At 41.9% G+C, this 22,011-nt stretch overlaps 1 protein-coding gene across 1 annotated transcript in view; it reads right to left on the bottom strand.

The window, feature by feature from the left end:
* The window catches only part of LOC126174946 (fatty acyl-CoA reductase wat-like), a 247,393-nt gene that overhangs the window by 70,059 nt on the left and 155,323 nt on the right, over positions 1-22,011 (bottom strand). Inside the window, exon 3 of the mRNA XM_049921403.1 lies at positions 12,191-12,510. Coding sequence (XP_049777360.1) covers positions 12,191-12,510 — 320 coding nt within the window. The remainder of the gene's footprint in view (positions 1-12,190; positions 12,511-22,011) is intronic.

The raw sequence follows: 22,011 nt of genomic DNA, 5'->3' as shown, positions 1-22,011 counted from the left end.
TCAAAACGCTAAAAACTCTTGTAGTAGTGTGTTAAAATGAGTGACTCTTGTCCTTTTCCGTAGGCCTCAAGATCAAGAGCGTAATCCAGTTTGTTTCAAAGGGTACGTGCCAGTCTAGATTTTTTTTAACGAAATCAAAACTGTCTATGGGGGTTGATGGGATGAATCGTATTAATGTGTACAACCGGTTAATGTGGCAAAACGAATTGTCATGATGAACAAACGAGTGAGTGTCCCCCAGTTGTCAATGATGATGTTGTGAACAGTGTCGATTGATTTTGGGTGAGATGAACGCAATGTTTCCACAAATCACCACACCTGCTGTGCATGAGATCGTTATTTTTCGAAAATTGTTTGCGAGTTGGGTACGAAAACAGCTCACAAATAAACACAAAGCCAATAGAATCGCATCTTCACGCAAATTTCTCGATTGCTCCCATCTGGAAGGTGAAGAATTCTCTGACTGTACGATGTCTGACGACGAAGCATGGGTGGCACACTACACCCATGAAACGAAAAGATAATCGATGCAGTAACGGTATCCCTCTTTACCCTTAGCTGAAAAATTAAAAACCATCATTTAGGTCCGAAAAATCATGGCCTCTGTCTTGCCGAACCGCAGAGGTAGTCTCCTCATCGAATTTTTGTCCCAGAGGGAAACAGTTAATCTACATCTACATCTACATCCATACTCCGCGAGCCACCTGACGGTGTGTGGCTGAGGGTACTTTGAGTACCTCTATCGGTTCTCCCTTCTATTCCAGTCTCGTATTGTTCGTGGAAAGAAAGACTGTCGATATGCCTCTGTGTGGGCTCGAATCTCTCTGATTTTATCCTCATGGTGTCTTCGCGAGATATACGTAGGAGCGAGCAATGTACTGCTTGATTCGTCGGTGAAGGGATGTTCTCGAAACTTCAACAAAAGCCCGTACCGATCTACTGAGCGTCTCTCCTGTAGAGTCTTCCACTGGAGTTTATCTATCATCTCCGTAACGCTTTCCCGATTACTAAATGATCCTGTAACGAAGCGCGCTGCTCTCCGTTGGATCTTCTCTATCTCTTCTATCAACCCTAACTGGTACGGATCCCACACAGGTGACCAGTATTCAAGCAGTTGGCGAACAAGTGTACTGTAACCTACTTCTTTTGTTTTCGGACTGCATTTCCTTAGGATTCTTCCAATGAATCTGTCTGGCATCTGCTTTACCGACAATTAATTTTATATGGTCGTTCCATTTTAAATCACTCCTAATGCCTACTCCCGGATAATTTATGGAATTAACTGCTTTCAGTTGCTGACCTGCTATATTGTAGCTAAATGATAAAGGATCTTTCTTTCTATGTATTCGCAGCACATTACACTTGTCTACATTCAGATTGTATTGCCATTCCCTGCACCATACGTCACTTCGTTGTAGATCCTCCTGCATTTCAGTACAATTTTCCACTGTTACAACCTCTCCATACACTATAGCATCATCCACAAAAAGCCTCAGTAAACTTCCGATGTTACCCACAAGGTCATTTATATGTATTGTGAATAGCAACGGTCCTACGACACTCCCCTGCGGCACACCTGAAATCACTTTTACTTCGGAAGACTTCTCTCCAATGAGAATGACATGCTGCGTTCTGTTATCTAGGAACTCTTCAATCCAATCACACAATTGGTCTGATAGTCCATATGCTCTTACTTTGTTCATTAAACGACTGTGGGGAACTGTATCAAACGCCTTGCTGCACAGTACTATGAGTCCGTAAAAAAACTAAACAAAAGAAGAAAAACTTCAACGAAGGAAGTGCGCTTACTGTATGACAATGTAATCCCACACAAAGCCAACGCCACAAACGAGGTCTTGTATTCATTCGGTTGGGACCACCCAGCTCAGTTCCCTGATATGGCGCATTCAAATTTTTGGCTTGTCACCTCTCTAAAGCTGTTTACGGGAGGAATAAAGTTTTTACCGTCGATGAGGTCCAGAGTGCCATCAATGTGCCAAAGGGGCTTCGAGAGACTTTTCTGACGAGGATTTTCACGGAGGTATCAGAAAGCGGATCCCTCGACTGATGGGGTGCACTGATAACGAAGGCGACTACGTCGAAGAATAGTGTTTGATGTACACCTACGATCTTTCAAATTTTTCATAAATACACGGCCTTTTCGACTTTTAAGTAATTGAGTTTCTTATCATGCTTCATTTTCGTACAATATCGAGTAACAGTAATTATTTTACGTAGGACTGATATCTAGGATTAACTGCTCGACGAAAACAGACTGTACCAGCAAAACCTTACAAATATCCCAGGAGTTGTTGTTCCTTAACATGCTGTGCATCGCATGATCAGAGCTGATCGTCTGCATGTCAGACATTTCCGCTCAGAGCGTAGCGTAGAAGAAGCCGAGATTGGACTATGCCTCAAGACAAAATGATAGTGATACTCGAAGCACATTCTGAGTGGTAATTGAGAGCAGGCACAATCACAACAACGTCGCAAGTAAGGAAAAGTTTGATGTGAATTTCTGGTTAAGGTTCTAGTTGGGCGAATGTAAGAAGTTTCAAATTTTCATTCGTGTCGCAGGAATATTGTGAATGCCCAGAGGTACCGAGACGAAATACCACAACCATATTTCAAACTTATGCGGTTTGTGTAGGGTTTTACTTTGTTGTGCCTGACCACAGCGAACGTCTGTAGTATGTGAAGATCACTACTTGATTCACTGCGCAAGAATATGAATTCGAATGAGTGTGGCTGGAATGCACTGGTGTAATAAAATGTAGTCTGTCAGCCACCATCGACAATGCTTTAAGACCTGTGCACATCTCATTGTCAAGAATAGAAACGACAGCCAACAGAGCAGTTTAATCGCCTCACAGAATGCATGTCATGTCATTGATAAACATATGTGACAGAGATAATAAGATTCAATGCTAACAGTTTCGTTGCTGAGAGATGAATTGTTCGGTTTCATTAGTCTTTCTTTAAAAATTGTATGTATCTTTAGTTTCAAAACTTCTATAATTACATGTTTTGGAGATCGTTACATGTTTGGTATTTAAATTTTACATAGCTCTGCAATTAGTCCTAGATATTTTTCAGGAAATATGTTCTCATTTCTTGGTCACGCTTACCGTCTGGAAGTGGGTGAGCTACCTGTGGTGCGAGAAATCACTTCTGTACTTCAGGTCGTGAACATAGTTTGCTACTATAGCATTCATCCAGTTACAACCCATTCAAGTTCTGGAGATGTAAAATTTTATGTCATCGGGATATCGTTAGAATGTTGACTAGAGATGATGACGCCACGCAATTCTCAATCGTCGTGATCTTTTCCAATTTAGTGGGTTAAGGACGAAGCTTATCGGGACATCGTGTGGAACGAGTAGGTGCACTGTGTCAGTGGCGTTCAACGCGTCACTTGGGAGCGTTGAGCTCGACAGTCTGCTTGGTGCTATTAGAGGGGAGTGGGGTCTGTGGGGGCACTGGTTTTGATCATCTCGCACACTTCCATTTGAATAACCATCAAGATGTAGCACCACACTACATGCACAACCACTCAACAGAATCATCGCCTCCATACACAACTGACACCTCATAAATGGACGGAGAAAAGTGAAATCTAATTGTCTTCGCCAACACAACACCCTGAGATGGCTCACATTCTTATCACATTCATTGCCGTAACCAACACAATCCTTCCATTAACGAGACGCAACTGATTTTGTTACTGTCTAAATGATAGCGCTTTCGCCATTTGACTGCTCTTTTATTTCATTCGGAACCCTTTCGTAATTTCGGGTGTATAACTATTTTCAAGCGATTCATTACCATTGATTTCTGCGGTTATTAGTCAAATCCCATGCCATAGCACATTAGAAGAACATCATATGCTACATTCTGCTATGTGCTATAGACAAAATGTGATCATTTATCATAAGATGATAACGAATTACTTTAAATGGCTATAGAGCCGAGTTCGTAACAGTTTCTAAAAGGAAGTAAAAGCACATACAAATGACGGCTATCATTTAGACACCTATGCTTGACTATGACTCCTAAAAACAGGAAAGTCCGTTTACCGTAATTATTCAGATTATCAATTGTAAATTTATTTGGGCTAGTCGGCTCCATTCTGTTACTACCTCTAATGCGTTGCTTCATGATATGGCTTGGAATTATATGTGGTGGGCGTGAATATACATCATTGCGGTACGGGTCAGCTAATATTATCCTCCTTTACGCATATCTGGAGATAACGATCTCTGAGAGGATAAGGAGCAAAAAAATCCATTGACCATACACGTACACCTCTTGAAGGTGGAGATAAGACAGTAACCCAGTAACAGCAGCAAGCAAGTAGGCCCCAGGATAGGGTAAGCGAGACGACCGTAAACAACCTTCTCCATGACAACTGCCACTATCTGTATCAGTTAGAACATGTGGAGTCATTATCTTCAGACTTGCACCCACGGCAATGGATACGTCGCTGGTTCGTCACACACGTCACCACGGAGCTGGGATTTCTATCCTATTCACAAATAAGGGAGCCTTTACGAAAGGCGATATCGTCAAACTTCACGACCCACTCGTGAGCTACGGAGAATATCCACGCTACGATGGGAGCGAACTATCAGCAGTGGTTCACCTTCAGTGTGTACGCGGTGGTTACTAGCGACCACGTCATAGGATCAATCATTCTTCAACAACACCCCACAGGTGAGGCATATCTGCACTTCCTGTGAGAAATCATGCTTCCCTTGCTGGAGGACGTACCTTCTGGTGATAGAAAGGGTAATGTGGTTATTACATCATGGAGCTCTGTCTTAATCATCTCTTAAGCGTGGAGCTAATTGTAAGACACTAGTACAGACAGAACATTCTCAACTGTCTGATGTACTCATATTTGCTTTCAGTCGTTGAAACTCGCACTCTCAAAGATCTTTTATCTCCACTTTCAAGTGGAAGCATCTCCCTTAGAACGCATTTATTGTCGTATCTTCATATATTATTTCGCTCCATAAGCCCATCACACACGGAATAAGGTTCTCCACAAGTCTGTTAGGTGGCGCGCATGGCTACTGGCTAGCAAGTGGGGGTGACAGCTACCTCGCACGCTAAACAGCTCACACGATAAATTATTCGATGCGGAAGATACCTGGCTGGCTTGACTCCTTAAACGACAGGGCGCGAGCCATCTGAACTGCGATCTTTGTCAAACGACTGTAAAGAAATTATTCAGTAAAAAAAAATTGATTCTCATACATCTTATAGCTTCATTCGTCAGCTTCATTTCGTTAAGGCTCGTATTTATTGTGGTCTTTTTGGATTAAGTAAATTACTGCAAATAATTTCGGAAGGTCAGCAGTGAAAAATAGAAGTCACTATGAGTTTGCGTTTTGCGCCTGTTAGCTCAAATATAGCTGCATATGAAATGTAGCTAACATATTCCATTTTCCTTTAAATTTTCAAGGATATCGATATCTATCACCAATCTCGAGAAAACAGATCGTATGCAAAGCATGTTGCTCCGAACTCGCGCGCCAGCGAAGAAGTCAGAACTAAATATTCAAAAATTCCTGAGATCTCGTAAATGGTTTGACATACTGAAACAAGAGTTTGACAAATGATAGTACACTAGGAGGAAAGCATTTTGCCATGTGATTAATATGCGAAATTTCCATATTTATCGCTATAATCAGGCAACTACAGATTTTTGAATGAAATAATGTAATATTTAAGCGCAATCAATAGCTGGTGAAACGAGAATTTCTATAGATTCGCAGCAACATATGTAAGGAAATTTCACTTAATTTTTATATCGAGAATGGGTATTTCCATAAACTAATGACCTGTCGTTCCATCAGTTGCCGTTTTATGATTATATCGCAATTTCAACTGCATTAGAATGTTAATGACAGGAATATTCACAAACTCGGCTGTGTTTAGGCGAAAGAAGCAGATTTGACCGTGGCAACAAAGGAAGTTAAGTATTTCTCAAAACTCGCCACCGAAAACGTCTCTCTGAAGCAATTTAGAGGGAATTAGAAGTATGGCGAAAATAAATCGATACTTCTGCTGAAATTCTAAGGGAATAGTATGCCACGGTGTGTTTTATAATGATGTGGACTCACACTGTCCAAAGAATTACATTTCTATATCTCGATGATATGAGAAATATGAAAAATTATATTTGCAAAATACAGTCAGTTACCTATCAAGGTGTAAACAGGTTAACAATACCTTTTACAAAGTAAAAGTCGTTTGTTGCGAAAAAAGTAGAATCCCTTATTCTGTACAGGGATAGAAAAGAAAAGATGACATGCTATGTGCTGTTAATTGTTTTCGTGTTTCTTAGGTCGCTGAGATACAGAAAAACCCTTTGCCTATTTTTTATGCATGTCATTCGTTATTAAGAATGCGCTGGGGCACAGAATTTCACTGTAATTTCAACAAAAGTAGCGATTTATTTTCTCCAGACTTATCATCACCTTTCTGTTTCTCCAGAGAAATGTTATCAGTGACGAGTTTTGAGTAATTCGTAAGACTGTTTGCTGACATATTAATCTCTTTCTTTCGCCAAAATGCAGCTGAGTTTATAAATGTTGATCTCTCTAACATCCTAACGCAGTTAAAATTGGGACAGAAACATAAAACAGCAACTGATGGAAAGACGTGTCAACAGTTTATGAAAATGCTCATGCTAGGTATTAAATAAACAGTAATGTCTTCACATATACTGCTCTAAACACACAGCAAGTCTCGTTGTACCAGCTACCAATGCCGCTTAAACATTACATCATTTGATTGAAAAAAATCTGTAGTCGCTTAAATATCACGGTATATATGGAAGTTTCGCATATTAATCATATAACGAATACTCTCTTCTTTGCATAGTGTCATTTGCCAAAATCTTGTTTCGATATCTAAAACCATTTACGAGATACGAGGAATTTTGTGAATATTCCATTCTGGCTTTTTTGTTGGCGCACGAGCTCGGGACAAAGTGCTTTACACAGTATTCATTTTCTTTTGAATGTTGATAGATAGCAATTCTTGACAGTTAAAAGAAAAATTCAATATGTTAGCTACATTTCATACGCAGCAACGTATGACCTAGCATGCACCAAATGCAAATTCATAGCGACCCCTATTTTTGCAGTATTTTACTTAATTCTAAAATATCACATCCAATATGGTCATTAACGAAATGATAGGCAGCTCCTCATAAGGCTGATGAGTAGAACTATGAGATACGTGAGAGTCATTTTTTTCTACCAATCGGTTTCTTTACGGTCGTAGCAGAAAGGTCACAGGCCGGCCGGCGGGTGCGTGACGTTCTGTTCAGTCTCGAGGGTTAACAGGCGTTGTCTCAGAGTTCCCGCCCTGTAGACTGTGATGTCAGACCCCAAACAGGACTTCTGATAGGCCAGCGCTGGCGTCATGAAGACAACCCAGCGAGGCCTCACAAGAAAAATAGCAACAGACCTGTCACAGGAAACATGGCCTCAGCTGGCTAGAAGGGGACGGAGCCGTCTAGGGAGCCGTACCATTAGCCGGTCGGTAAGACTGTAGCGAACCGTGCTCCATGTGAGACGGGCTTTTCCCTACGGATCGTTTCCTACTGTTTGTCCCCGTTTAGCAAAATCACCCTGTATATGCGTGCGGTTCTCTAGATCATTTGCCACTCCCTCATGTTGAATCTGGTTTCTTCTTATTTCTGAGACTTTCCTATGTTAGTGACGATCCAACGCCCCTCCATATTTTTTCAATAACTAAAAACAGAAAAACCCCGTGTAAACCCCTTAAACGAAGCACTAGGAATCCTCCACATTACGCAAAAGGGAGCATTTATGAACATCCTTGAGGAAATAGAGCTATACTAGTACTCATATGCATACAGCAATCCCACAAATTTACTGAATGAACGAACCGACCTAAAGCACAAAAAGTACATAGAAAACTTTGTTCACATTATAAAGCAAGAAAATGACTAAAGTTATAAATCATACACACTAAATAACACGTATCTGTAGTAACAGCGATACCAACATAAAGCGTACAGAATAAATTCATAACAGCAAGAAACATCACAAATCATAGACAGTGACAAAGTTATTATGAAAAAATAAAAATGAAAAATAAAAATCTCAAAACTAAAACAAATTCCAGGCAAAACATAGTTACAACCAAACGTACAAAATAATACAAAAAACAACCTATTTCCCACACATCACTTATTTATAATGGTAACTATGTAAATATGTAATCCAAAATGTCAAGAGCAAAATAGCATGCGAGTACTTTGATAGAGTCGTACTGATTGAACATATAATTAGGGGTAAGATCAGATATACATCTCCAGCGTATATCTAAGGAGAAACTAATAATTCTATCAAAGGACGGGCAATGGCTGTAACGATATTACAAGTAAGAGAAAGACACCAAACGAATCTTTTATAACAGAGCACCTGATGATGTAAATATACCGAAATGGACTCATCCTAAATGATTTATAAAACAAAACAAAAAAACAAAAAACGAAAAAAACATTTAAAGAGCAGTGCAGCTGGCTGCTATTCATAATAAGCATGTCATTAGAAGACATATTTTGCACTACGGGCCCCTAAGAATGAGAGAACACACAAGTGTTGCACTGCAGCTCTCTATTATTCCTATGGCGTTTGGGTTTACAATCTTCCTTAAAATTGAAAGAGTTAACGTTCTCCAAGAATGTATTCGATTTACTTTCATAGCTTGTTGTGCTGACTGAGCACATAATTAGGGGTAAGATTTTGAAAAAATTCAGCTCTTTTACTGTATAGTACTGGTATTTGCATAATTTGCGCTAGGTCCTTTGGAAACCTTTCCTTTTTATTTTTGTAATACATTACTGTTAATTTATGCATCAGCTATGGTTTCTGACTTGCCCATGTGGCATCATATGGCTGCGTACAACCCAAACTTTCAATGATTTTCCTACATGGTAAAATTAATAAGGTTCATTACGATTAGTTTAAATAGCAGCATCACCTCCAACTTTTCGTAAGACTTCATGAAAGTTAAAGTCAGGGAATTTGAATGTGCCTGGAAACACATACGATGCACTGTATATAACAGAAGGATGTGTCGGTAAAGACACTTATAGTCAAACCATTTTTCTGCAAGATGCAGAGGACAGTGTGGAGTGAATTCAAAGAAGCATGTTCCAAGACCTTGCAAGTTTGTCGAATCCATCAGAGATTTTACGAGAGTACGTTTGTATGTGTCCCCCTGTTGTGGATTTAATTATGAAGGGGAAACGTCAAGAAGCACAAAAACCAGTCAGTGAACTGGTAAGATGATGAATTTGATTAAAAGTATACTTGAAACAATCGGTAAAGTCACCATCAGATTTTTTCCCATATTTCTCAATTCTGAGCATGAACACTATCTCGAATGGCTCCTAAGGCTTAACGCCCCCCGAACAACGACGTTTACAGAGACAACGGAGTTAACTCTTCTTGAAAAGGGTTCAGTAGTCTAAGGGAATAAGATGCACACCAATTCAGACTGCCATAGGGAGGAGAAAGGTGTAAGGAAGAGGTAAATAATATTATCTCCGGGAGCCATCATATTAGCAAAATAAATGAAAGAGAGCCGCTGTGGGAAACGACAGCAGAATTTGCACACTTCGACATGTAACGCTGCAAAGCATTTGAATAACATAGCTTTCCTGCCGCTTTTCATACCAGACTTGTCAAGAAAGAAAATACCCTTGAACAGGTAACATTTTATTCTAACAAGCAAAAGCCACCTAATTTATGAAATACACACGAAGCAACGGAAAAATGCCCCTGTCGGAGCACAAAAAAGGCGAATACAATCCTGTTTAAAAGACTGACTGAAAAATGGGGTACAAACTGCCTTCCTTGGCACCTTTAAAAATTTTCCCAACAATTTTGCCTGCGAACATAATCACATTCATTTTAACGTGCAACTCACCTCTCACTCACCCAACCTACCCTTACTGTAACATCCTCACACCCCCTAAACTATTGCTCTAAGTCGCTCATACCCACTACTCCCACTTACCCACTCTCACTCAGTCATCCAGCCCATCTCATTGTCGATATCTCTTTGTGACTCTCCAACTGTCACTGTTCCATTTGTTCTGTCCTACTACTGTCCACGCTCTCTGTCACCGTCTCTTGCTCTCTCTTACTGCTGCTATCTCATTCATTCCTTCCCACTGCTGCTGTCTCTTCTCACTGTCACCATCTCTCTCTTCCTCGTTGCCCCAGAGGTGACGGTTAATCGAGGTTCTACTGTATATCCTTTTTATCAAAGATAAGTATTGATACTCTGATGTATCCGATATAGTCTGTCAGTAAACTCAAGAGCGAGCAACACTTTTGGTGGGGGAAGTGGCCTCTCCCGGAAGAACGCTGCCACTGGCCTACAGGGGCACCCAAAATCTGTTGCCCGTTATCTGTCTAGCGGTGTAGAACGGCGTGCAGTGATATAGGCCGTTTCTGTTCGTGGGATCTTAGTTGCCAGTGTCAGTGAGTTAACTTTGTATACATACTGATGTACTTCGATATCCGGAAGTGATGGATAATCGTCTAGCATTGCAAGAAAATGTGCAGAATACGAAGTAGAGGAGGTATTTGGGGAGTAACGAGCGTTTGATCATCTCTAATGTTATTACAGCGTGTATTAAGGAGGCGACCCAAAAAGAACTGGTGGCTAATATTACCAGTCCCAGTCAAAGTGATACAATTTATGCAAACGTCAGCCTCATCTAATAGGACGCATAAGTAATCAATGGAAAAATAAGCCGCATGGTTTACTGGAATCGTCACGAAGGAAAACTAATAATTTTGAGAGGAAACCCATCGTTACAGACAGTTTCAAAATCACGTAAAACCTGTGATGCTTATGGAACACTAAATCTCTATCTCGGTTACTGTTGACCTGATTCTAAGACATATTGCTTAACGCATGTGCGCAATAGCTATTCTAAACACTGCTGAAATTTCCTTCGAAACATTTACACCGATTCTTGACTTCTAAGCAAAAAGCTTGACATACGAGGTGCGTTCAAATATTAATTTTTATGTTTTCGTAAGAACTTTATTTGTTAATCTACAGCAATGTTATCCTCTTCAAAATGTTCCCCATTACATACTATACACTTATGCCAGTGATTTTTCCAATCCCCGGAACACTTTAGGAACTGTTTGTTTGGGATAGTTTGTAGGTCTGTTTAACTGTGCATTTTTAATCTCATCCATGCTTGTAAAACCGCTGTTCTTTAAGACCTGCTTTGAAATGTTTATACCACTTGTCTGCCCTTGGTTTACTCATAACAGGCTCACCAAAAGAAAAATTTACCATTTCTAAAAATTTCATACCCTTTATTCCATTTCTTATAACAAAATTTAATACAGATTCTCTAATTTATATTTATACAAAACAAATAATCGTTGGTGCTACCAAAACACATATAGCCTTTCTGACAGCTGACATCAGAGTAAATACCCAATATGCATAACACTGAACACATACTTTTGAGGCATGTTTACGAAAACAGAGACAAAACAGTAGTGCAAATAGGACTAATACAACACGCAAAATTATAAATTTCTGCTTACTTTTTAAACACTCTTCGTGTTGCAAAACTTGTTAAGTTTCAATACAGTCCTTCAAAGAAAACTTCTACCTTTTCGTAGAAACACAAAGTAAAAATAAGCCTCAAATTCTACAGATTGATTGTATTATATGGGGTTCGTTTTACGAACAGCAATAGAGGAACATACGATACATTCACATGAACAGGTATTCGGTTCTATGTTTGTAGTATAATCCTGACTTCCATTCTTATCTTAATATTATTTACTCTATAATGTTGTGTTTCGGAAGAAGCTATCGTTTTTTGTAATCCTTATGGTCTTAATGCATTTGTCTAAAAATAAACGCAACCGAGACGTATCTGAACACGGATTCGCCACAGATTTGAAGCGCGCGCCGCGGCATGGCCGGTACAATGTTGTGAAACAGCCTGTAGAAGAGCCTTGTGACGTAGCTGGCTAGATAGAGTGGGGACTCGCTCGCTCGCTCTTCAATTTACCGACAGACTATACTTTACTTACGACGCCATTCTCGGGTCACGTATCGACACTCTTCGTTGGACACCGTGCCGCCTACTCACCGGGTCTGCGAGCATGTCTGCGAGGCGCGCCTGCACGTCCTTGCCGCGCTTGGGCCGGATCAGGAGGAAGACCTTGCGCACGCGGCAGGCGCGCAGCAGCTTCTCGAGCAGCACGAGGCCCATGAAGCCGGTGGCGCCCGTGATGAAGACGACCGAGTCGCGGTAGAAGTCGACCACGCCGCCCGGCTCCGCGTCCGCGCTGTCGGCGTCCAGCCCGTCGTGCTGCGCGCCCAGCTGCTGGGCCCCGGCGACGGGCTCGCCCGCCACGGGCTGGGCGTCCGGCGGCGACTCCTCCACCATCCCGCTTCGTCTCGACGCCTCTGCAAAAGCGACGCCGCGCCGCTGTACTTAGAGAGCAGGCCTCTTGTGACAAAGCGCACCACACTAGACAACTTGTTCGTCGCTGCATCCGGCTGTGAAAAGTAGATGAATCCTAACAAGGGAACCTCCCCATCGCTCCCCCCCCCCCCCTTAAGATTTAGTTATAAGTTGGCACAGTGTATACACCTTGAAAGATTGAACACAGATCAATCGAGAAAACAGGAAGAAGTTATGTGGAACTATGAAAAAAACAAGCAAAATATACGAACTGAGTAGTCCATGCGCACGATAGGCAACATCAAGGAGAGTATGAGCTCAGGAGCGCCGTGGTCCCGTGGTTAGCGTGAGCAGCTGCGGAATGAGAGGTCCTTGGTTCAAGTCTTCCCTCGAGTGAAAAGTTTACTTTCCTTATTTTCGGAAAGTTATGATCTATCCGTTCGTTCATTGACGTCTCTGTTCACTGTAATAAGTTTAGTGTCTGTGTTTTGCGACCGCACCGCAAAACCGTTTGATTAGTAGACGAAAGGACGTGCCTCTCCAATGGGAACCGAAAACATTTGATCGCAAGGTCAGAGGCCAACCGATTCCTCCACAGGAAAACACGTCTGATATATTTTATACGACACTGGTGACGGCATGTGCGTCACATGACAGGAATATGTTGTCGAGTTGGGTTGTTTTGGGGAAGGAGACCAGACAGCGAGGTCATCGGTCGCATCGGATTAGGAAAGCATGGGGAAGGAAGTCGGCCGTGCCCTTTCAAAGGAACCATCCCAGCATTTGCCTGGAGCGATTTAGGGAAATCACGGAAAACCTAAATCAGGATGGCCGGACGCAGGATTGAACCGTCGTCCTCCCGAATGCGAGTCCAGTGTCTAACCACTGCGCCACCTCGCTCGGTAATATGTTGTCGACCCACCTATCTTGTACACTTGGCGAATGGGTAAAAAGATTCTTCTACCATGCCCGATTTATGTTTTCTTGTGGATGTGATAATCACTCCCAGAAAAGTAATGAAAACATAAGAGTTTGTCACATGAACTGCAACAAATGAATGCAACAGTTTCACAATCGCACAGTTTTCCCTCTGCTCTGTCAAAACATATGTTTTTAACGCTTCCAAATTTTTCAATGTGCATAGACCGTCAAATCCTTCATATGTCCAAGCAAATCTGAACATGTCCTGGAATTTTGGAGAGCGAAGTTGATTATGTGTGAGTGCCTGAACTTTGATAATTGTCTGAAAATAAAAATTAAAGTTTTCACGCGAGGGAAGATTTGAACCAAGGACCTCTCGTTCCGCAGCTGCTCACGCTAACCACGTGAACACGGCGCTCCTGAGCTCATAGTGTCCTTGATGTTGCATATCATGCGCATGGACTACTCAGTTTGTATATTTTGCTTATTTTTTCATAGTTCCACATAACTTCTTCCTGTTTTCTCGATTGATCTGTGTTCAGTTTTTCAAGGCCTATCCACTGTGCCAACTTATAACTAAATCTGAGGGGTGTGCAATGGGGAGGTTCCCTTGTAAGTGTTTCCAATGCGTGAGGAAAATGTTGGTGATTACATTGGAATCCATACGATCCTATTCTGCACAGCGATAAGATAGACAATGGAGAAAAGAGCAGCAGTCAATCGCCAAATCCGTCGTTTTATTGCAGTAGACCTACACTACTGGCCATTAAAATTGCTACACCAAGAACAAATGCACATGATAAACGGGTATTCATTGGACAAATATATTATACTAGAACTGACATGTGATTACATTTTCACGCAATTTGGGTGCTTAGATCCTGAGAAATCAGTGCCCAGAACAACCACCTTTGGCTGTCATAACGGTCTTGATAAGCCTGGGAATTGAGTCAAACAGAGCTTGGATGGCGTGTACAGGTACAGCTGCCCATGCAGCTTCAACACGATACCACAGTTCATCAAGAGTAGTGACTGGCGTATTGTGACGAGCCAGTTGCACGGCCATCATTGATCAGACGTTTCCAATTGGTGAGAGATCTGGAGAATGTGCTGGTCAGGGCAGCAGTCGAACATTACAGGACCTGCAACATGCAGTCGTACATTATCCTACTGAAATGTAGGGTTTCGCAGGGATCAAATGAAGGGTAACACATCTGAAATGTAACGTCCACTATTCAAAATGCCGCCAATGTGAACAAGAGGTGACCGAGACGTGTAACCAATGGCACCCCATACCATCACGCCGAGTGATACGCCAGTATGGCGATGACGAATACACGCTTCCAATGTGCGTTCACCGCGATGTCGCCAAACACGGATGCCTTCACCATGATGCTATAAACAGAACCTGGATTCATCCGAGAAAAAGACGTTTTCCCATTTGTGCACCCAGGTTTGTCGTTGAGTACACCATCGCAGGCGCTCCTGTCTGTGAAGCAGCGTCAAGGGTAACCGCAGCCATAGTCTCCGAGCTGATAGTCCATGCTGCTGCAAACGTCGTCGAACTGTTCATGCAGATGGTTTTTGTCTTGCAGACGTCCCCATCTGTTGACTCAGGGATCGATCCGTTACAGCCATGCGGATAAGTGCCTATCATTTCGACTGCTAGTGATACGAGGCCGTTGGGATCCAGCACGGCGTTCCGTATTACCCTCCTGAACCCACCGATTCCATATTTTGCTAACACTCATTGGATCTCGACCAACGCGAGCAGCAATGTCGCAATACGATAAACCGCAATCGCGATAGGCTACAATCCGATCTTTATCGAAGCCAGTAACGTAACGGTACGCATTTCTCCTCCTTACACGAGGCATCACAACAACGTTTCACCAGGCAACGCCGTTCAACTGCTGTTTGTGTATGAGAAATCGGTTGGAAACTTTCCTCGTGTCAGCACGTTGTAGGTGTCGCCACCGGCGCCAACCTTGTGTGAATGCTCTGAAAAGCTAATCATTTGTATATCACAGCATCTTCTTCCTGTCGGTTAAATTTCGCGTCTGTAGTACGTCATCTTCGTGGTGTAGCAATTTTAATGGCCAGTAGTGTAGGTTTCAGTTATTACATAGCCGTCTTTAGTGCTAAAAATTACAAAACAGGAGCATCAGGAACAGACATAGTTAATAACGAATCGTAAGTGCAAACATAAGCATTGCACAGTTACAAGCCATGTAACAACATTGATATTAGTCCAAAGTGCCATGTGTTGTTACATACCATGTAACAGCAGGTGACATTAGTCCAAAGAATCACGTAATAAACGGTGTTGTTTACTACATGACACTATGTCCTGTGTTGTTTGCACTTACGATACTTTGTGAACTATGTTAAATTTGTTCCTGATTCTCCTGTTTTGTTATTTTTAGCATGTAACAGTTGAAATCTATATATATCATAATAAAACAAGGGATTTCGCAATGGATTGCTGCTCTTTTCTCCGTTGTCTACATGTTGGGGATGTTACACACATCTGTTCAATGAACACCTCGTGTCAGGTTGTTTAAGTCCTGCTACCTAACCCAGTTTTGACACTGAATGATCTGCGTTAAGATTTGACTGGAACCTGCGTCGGTTTAAGGCCAAAGCGACACAAGCGCCTATTTGTTGCGCCAAGCTGAGAGGGACCCCAAAGGCGCTCAAGTGCAGAAATTGAAAGGTCTTCCCAATAGACGACATACACAAGAAGAGAAAAGAAAATTAAGGTTATGTAAAATGATAAGTTTGACATTAGGATACGGAAGACACCAGCAAGGTAAGTCTGATAGTGCGCTCGATAACAAAGTCAGGTTTGGGAAAAATCGGGACACATTCATAGCTAAAACCTTTCGGCAGTGTAAAAGGGTGCAAGATATTTGAAGATCTCAGGATAATGACAGTAAGTTATGTAGAAAGACTGGTTATATTCAAAATATACAAGAACCATGTTAGAAAAATAAAAATAGACGTCTAAGAACAAAGTCTACCAGTGAGAAAGGGCCTCAGACAGGCCTTCAGTCTACAAACAGAAGAAGCAATGACGGAAATAAAAGGATGTTTCCCGAGAGGGTTCAGAATTCAGAGTCGATGTCTATCAATGACAGGATTCGTTAACGACACTGATATCCTCTTTGAAAGTGAGGAAGATTGCAGGACTTGTTGAAAAGAATGTCGATTCTAATCAGCACACAGGATGGATTGACAGTATCCCGAAAAGACGATAGTAATAAGGAGTAGCATAAATAAGATTGGCGATAAACTTAACAACAAAACTGAGGAGCACGAAGAACACGAAGATAAAAAAAATGTCGTACGAAGCAAGGAAGACTTAAAAACGACTAACACAAGAAAAGAGGATATATTCCTGCGTTGCCAGGAAATCATGTTGAAAATAGGTGGACTGATAAGACAATAAATGAGGAGGTTCTCCACAGGTTCAACGAGGAGAGGAACATACGAAAAATATTGACAAGAAAAGATTCATGGAATGTGTTAAGACATCAGGAAATAGATTCCGTGGTACTTGGAGAGATTGCTGAAGAGAGAGAAAGGAATACATCCAGCAGATGATTAAGGACGTAGGGTGCAAGTGCTATTCTGAGATGAAGTGGTTGGTACAGGAGAGGAATTTGTGGCAGGCCGCATCGAACTAACCAGAAGACCGATGGAAAGGAAAACGGAAGCCAAATAATATCTGACGCAGAGGGCAATCCAAATATGAACGAGTGAGTGGACACAGAGTCTATCTACCTTATGTATTTGTGAGTGAGACAGTGTTGTCTTAGTACTAAATTCATATAGTCCCAGTTTCCTGGCTCTGACCGAGATTCTAGGGACTTTTAGAAACATGCTTGCAAATATTCCCATTTGTGAATACCCTGTCCAAATTCCAACCCCTTGGTGAGTGTCTGAGAAGTGGGTACTCGATGACTCGATACCTCAAACAACGTTATCCACTTGGCCAAGGTACGAAATGTCTAAACAAAAGTGTTACCAACGTACGTTTGGATCTCAGGTACCCAACACTAACTAGTATGGTCATTGACGGAATAGTAAGAGAGAAAAGCCATTGACGGTGTTGGGTCTAACAGATCTGCAGAGCTGAGAGAATTACTACGAAATATATCAGTCGCGGAACAGACTAATCGCTTATATACGAATCTTGGATTCTGTTCCTCTTTATAAGGCGTTAGCACAGAACTAATTTTTAAAAGCGAAATATCGAATCACAGCTTTCCTATTGTTGTCTACTATTCGAGAAAAACGGGTGATCTAATGAAAAATCGCTAAGATATCTTATACAGAAGTATAATTTTCTGATATTTGCTGAAATATACTATAGCAAGTTCTTTCGGTGTGCCTCGTAGGTTTTGTGGGTATCATAAGTTACCTGATGGACGAATGGTTCTTTTTATTGTTACGTTACATTAACTGAAAATGTCGGAAAGTACAAAAGTGGTTGCCCTAATCGTATTTCATCAGGAAAATGTAAGAGTTAAATACTCAATAGCTTTTTACACGTAAAAGGTCTCCCTAACACCGTTATTATGTAATTTACATACTATGTGTTCTCATCTGGACATTTATTAAATATACATAAACGAATGTAACAAGAGTGTAATAGCAGCAGACTTAACGGGAGGAGGAAGTAGCGATAAAGTTTTAATCATCTCGTCGATAAAATGTATGTTATTAATAAAATTAGCGCTTTTTTATTTATTATGATTAATATTTTGTTTGTCTGAAAGTACGCGCCTGTTGTCCTATATAACGAGCCAGACTTACGGGGATCGTTGGTCAATAGTAGACTGCGATACTACGCATGTTTGACTAAATTTACGATTCCACCCTCTTTCAAGCTATGTTTTAGCTAAAATCAAGTATCTGAAGTACAAAAGGAGGGGGCCTGTGGGATCAGTGAATTGTGTGGAAATATTTATGTTAAATGCCTCACTTTTTCAAGTTTTTCTGTTAGATATTGGAACGCTATTTTGGTTTTTTGTTATAAAAGAAATTAATTATCCTGTAAATTGCAACTTTTTATTTGACCGTAAATGGCAAGCAATTCGGACAAACGCAAATCTGTCAAATATTGCAGTTATAGATTGAAAATATTCACCAGAACTTACAATATTTTGGGGATCTGGTGTGACTACCTTTCCATTTCGAAGCTGTAACAGAAAGGCTGCAACGAAATCGTAGAATTTAAATTAAAAATCCACGAAAGCACAGAAAGGAAAATTACTACGCGAAGCACATTGTGACGCAGCAGTGGGGCGAACAGGCGGCTGCAGCGGCAGCGCCGTGACCTTCTGAGCTGGATGGCCACGGGCCGCCCTTGAGCCGAATACGGCCAAGGACCCCGCGGTGTTCTCCTCTCTACACTCTCCGGTCAGCTGCGGCGTTACATCTCCCACCTGTTACGGCTTACTACGAGAATAGCTAAAGTTTTAATTATCACCTCAACAAAATCAAACTGCTCCCACGAAACTTGGTAATGATGTTAGAACTTCTCTGCGTGTCCACCCTTCAATGCTGCACATTTTCTCGATGATGGATGTGGCGGAGTCCTCGGATGCAGAAGCTCCTTTCTGGCTGCTCGGGAAACGTTCGAACTTGAAACTCATTCTGGAAATGCCAGCCAAGGAATTGTTTCTTCATCCGAGGAAGAAGGAGGAATTCACTGGGTGCCGCGTGAAAAATAAGGGAGGGTACGGGATGAGGAGAGGGGGAGGGGGAGAGGCAGAACTCGGTCGTGTGTAGAATGAACTGTGATGTTTCCGTTGAGCAAAAATCCTCGGACTGCTTCCAGCGTCTCTTCGCCTTGACTATCTTCGGTAAACTCGTCAGAGAGCATCGGTACGTAGTATGCTCCTATAACAGTTCGTCCCATACGAGTGTCATCTGTTAGCGGTTAACCGTAGTAGTCCCGACAAACACCATCACCTTGCTCGATGATGACTGGGTCTTCACCTGTTTAGACCGTGGCAAGTCCACGTTTCCGCTGCTTCCTTCGTTTCTTTTTCTCCGGTTCATAGTGATACACCCAGCACTCGCCCATCATGATTAGGTGGCTAAAGATGTCATCTGGATTGGCTTGAAACAGCGGCAACATTTCTGATGCTGCCTCGGCTCGGCGGGATTTTTGTACAGGTGTGAGCAGTCATGAATGTGGTGGGCGGTGGTCTCTATTATCTTCAAAGTGTCGTTCAAGACGGTAAGACTGATTAAAACTTATTTTCGCTTTTCCCACTGTCGCCTCGATTGTGACACAACGCTCACCGCGTAGCGAGACCTCCACTTCTCTTGTGATTCCCGGTTCTTTGCGGAGAGACGGCCTGCTACTTCGTTCTACGTCGTTCAAACATGTTTTTACAACACTGCAACCGCCTGCGTCACGTAACCACTGTGTCATGTAGTATGGTGCTTGACATACAAGGAAGCTAGGGAGGAACATTAGTGTTGGTGACCTATCGACAACGAGGTCTTTACAGAAGGAACACAAGTTCGGAGTAGGGAAGGGTGCGGAAGGAAATGGGCCGTGCCCTTTCAAAGGTACCATTCCAGCATTTGCCTGGAGCGATTTAGAGAAATCACAGAAAACCAAAATCATGGTGGACAGGGATTTGTACCGTCGTCCTCCCGAGTGCTAGTCCAGTGTGTTAACCACTGATTACCTCGTTCGGTGTTTGACGTACACTAACGCGAAGTGAATATCTATTGAAACTTCCTGGCAGATTAAAACTGTGTGCCGGACCGAGACTCGAACTCGGGACCTTTGCCTTTCGCGGGCAAGTGCTCTACGAACTGAGCTACCCAAGCACGACTCACAGCCTGTGGGATGTTTCCAGAATGAGAAGTTCACTCTGCAGAGTGAAAATCTCATTCTGGAAACATCCCCCAGGCTGTGGCTAAGCCATGTCTCCGCAATATCCTTTCTTCCACGAGTGCTAGTTCTGCAAGGTTCGCAGGAGAGCTTCTGTAAAGTTTGGAAGGCAGGAGACGAGGTACTGTCAGAAGTAAAGCTGCGAGGACCGGGCGTGAGTCGTGCTTGGGTAGCTCAGTTGGTAGGGCACTTGCCCGAGAAAGGCAAAGGTCCCAAGTTCGAGTCTGGTCCGGCACACAGTTTTAATCTGCCAGGAAGTTTCATATCAGCGCACACTCCACTGCAGAGTGAAAATCTCATTCTCAACATGTATTGTTGACGTGCTTTCCTCCTTCAAATGTAGAAAACGAATAACTGCGCAATACTGCATTTCATCAACGGACTGTGTCATTTTGTTTTGGATCTCTTACTGTGCGCTACGGTACCGTGACTCGGGAATTTCAGTGTCTTGGTATACGAGTAACAGTGTGCTCCCTATACCCTATTAAGTCATTGTTACGTAGTTTGTTGATAAAGAACTCCAACTCTTCAGCTAGTCATATAGCTACGTAAATGGGTAGTTGTACAATACGGGAAACAGAAATGTTATAAAACAGTTCTAAAATTGTGTTACGATGAGCACAAAGTTTTAATACGTCTTATTTTCTGGATGTATTTGTATTTGCTACCGTTGGTTTCTCTTTGGGATGATGTGAAGGTTCAGGTTTGTCGAACATTAGTGAAGATACTTATTCACATTTTCATCAAATTTCAGTTTATTTTCCATCCTGACGTGACAACCAACGAATTTTATGCATCAGCTTTGTAGACACCGGTAAAGAGAGTCTCCTTCCGAGCATACGCAAATTTCTTACCAATTACTGTCCTTAGTTAATTAGTTCGTAGAACATTTTGTGTGCATTCTCAATACAAATCACAGTTGTCAACATAAAAGACTTACATGCCGCATATTCTGTTCATAGCATAAAGACTAACTTACAACTCTCTATCTAGACAAAAACGTATTAACCTCTGGTGCGTGTAATAAACGATATATCACAGCAAGAAGTTCTAGATTTTTCCAGAACCGGTAACTGATCAAATTACTATTGTACACAGTTTCCTGCGTATAAGTATATGAGCGGGCAATTACAATGAAAACATATATGTTTGAGGCGAGTAAGATTTACAAAGATTAAAATAATTTTATATTATTGTATATAATTATCAAACTGATTTAACAGAAAAATATCGTAACCAAGTGGCATTGCACTGCACTGCTAGTAGATTGATACGACAGTACTTGACATAAGAGCTTCAGCACCACTGAAGGATCACGAGCTCGTAAGGAGGGTAGTGGGGAAGGTAAGTGGTCGACTTCGGTTTATTGGGAAAATTTTAGCATTGTGTCATTCATCTGTAACATACAGAATACTAGTGCGACCCCACTGCTTGAGTGCTGGGATCCCACCATGTCGGAGTGAAGGAAGACATCTAAGCAGTTCAGAGGCGGGTTGCTAAATTTGGTATCGGGAAGGTTGATTAACACGTGAGTATTACGGACGTGCTTGATGAACTCAAATGGGAATCCCTGAAAAGAAGACGACGTTCCTTCCACGAAACACTATTAAGAAAACCTATAGAACCGTCACTTGAGGCTGACTGCCGAACGATTCTCCTG

The sequence above is a fragment of the Schistocerca cancellata genome, chromosome 3 (genome assembly GCF_023864275.1).
Source record: "Schistocerca cancellata isolate TAMUIC-IGC-003103 chromosome 3, iqSchCanc2.1, whole genome shotgun sequence".
NCBI lineage: Eukaryota > Metazoa > Arthropoda > Insecta > Orthoptera > Acrididae > Schistocerca > Schistocerca cancellata.
Note: the sequence above shows the minus strand (reverse complement) of the source record. Positions and strands in the feature narration are given on the sequence as shown.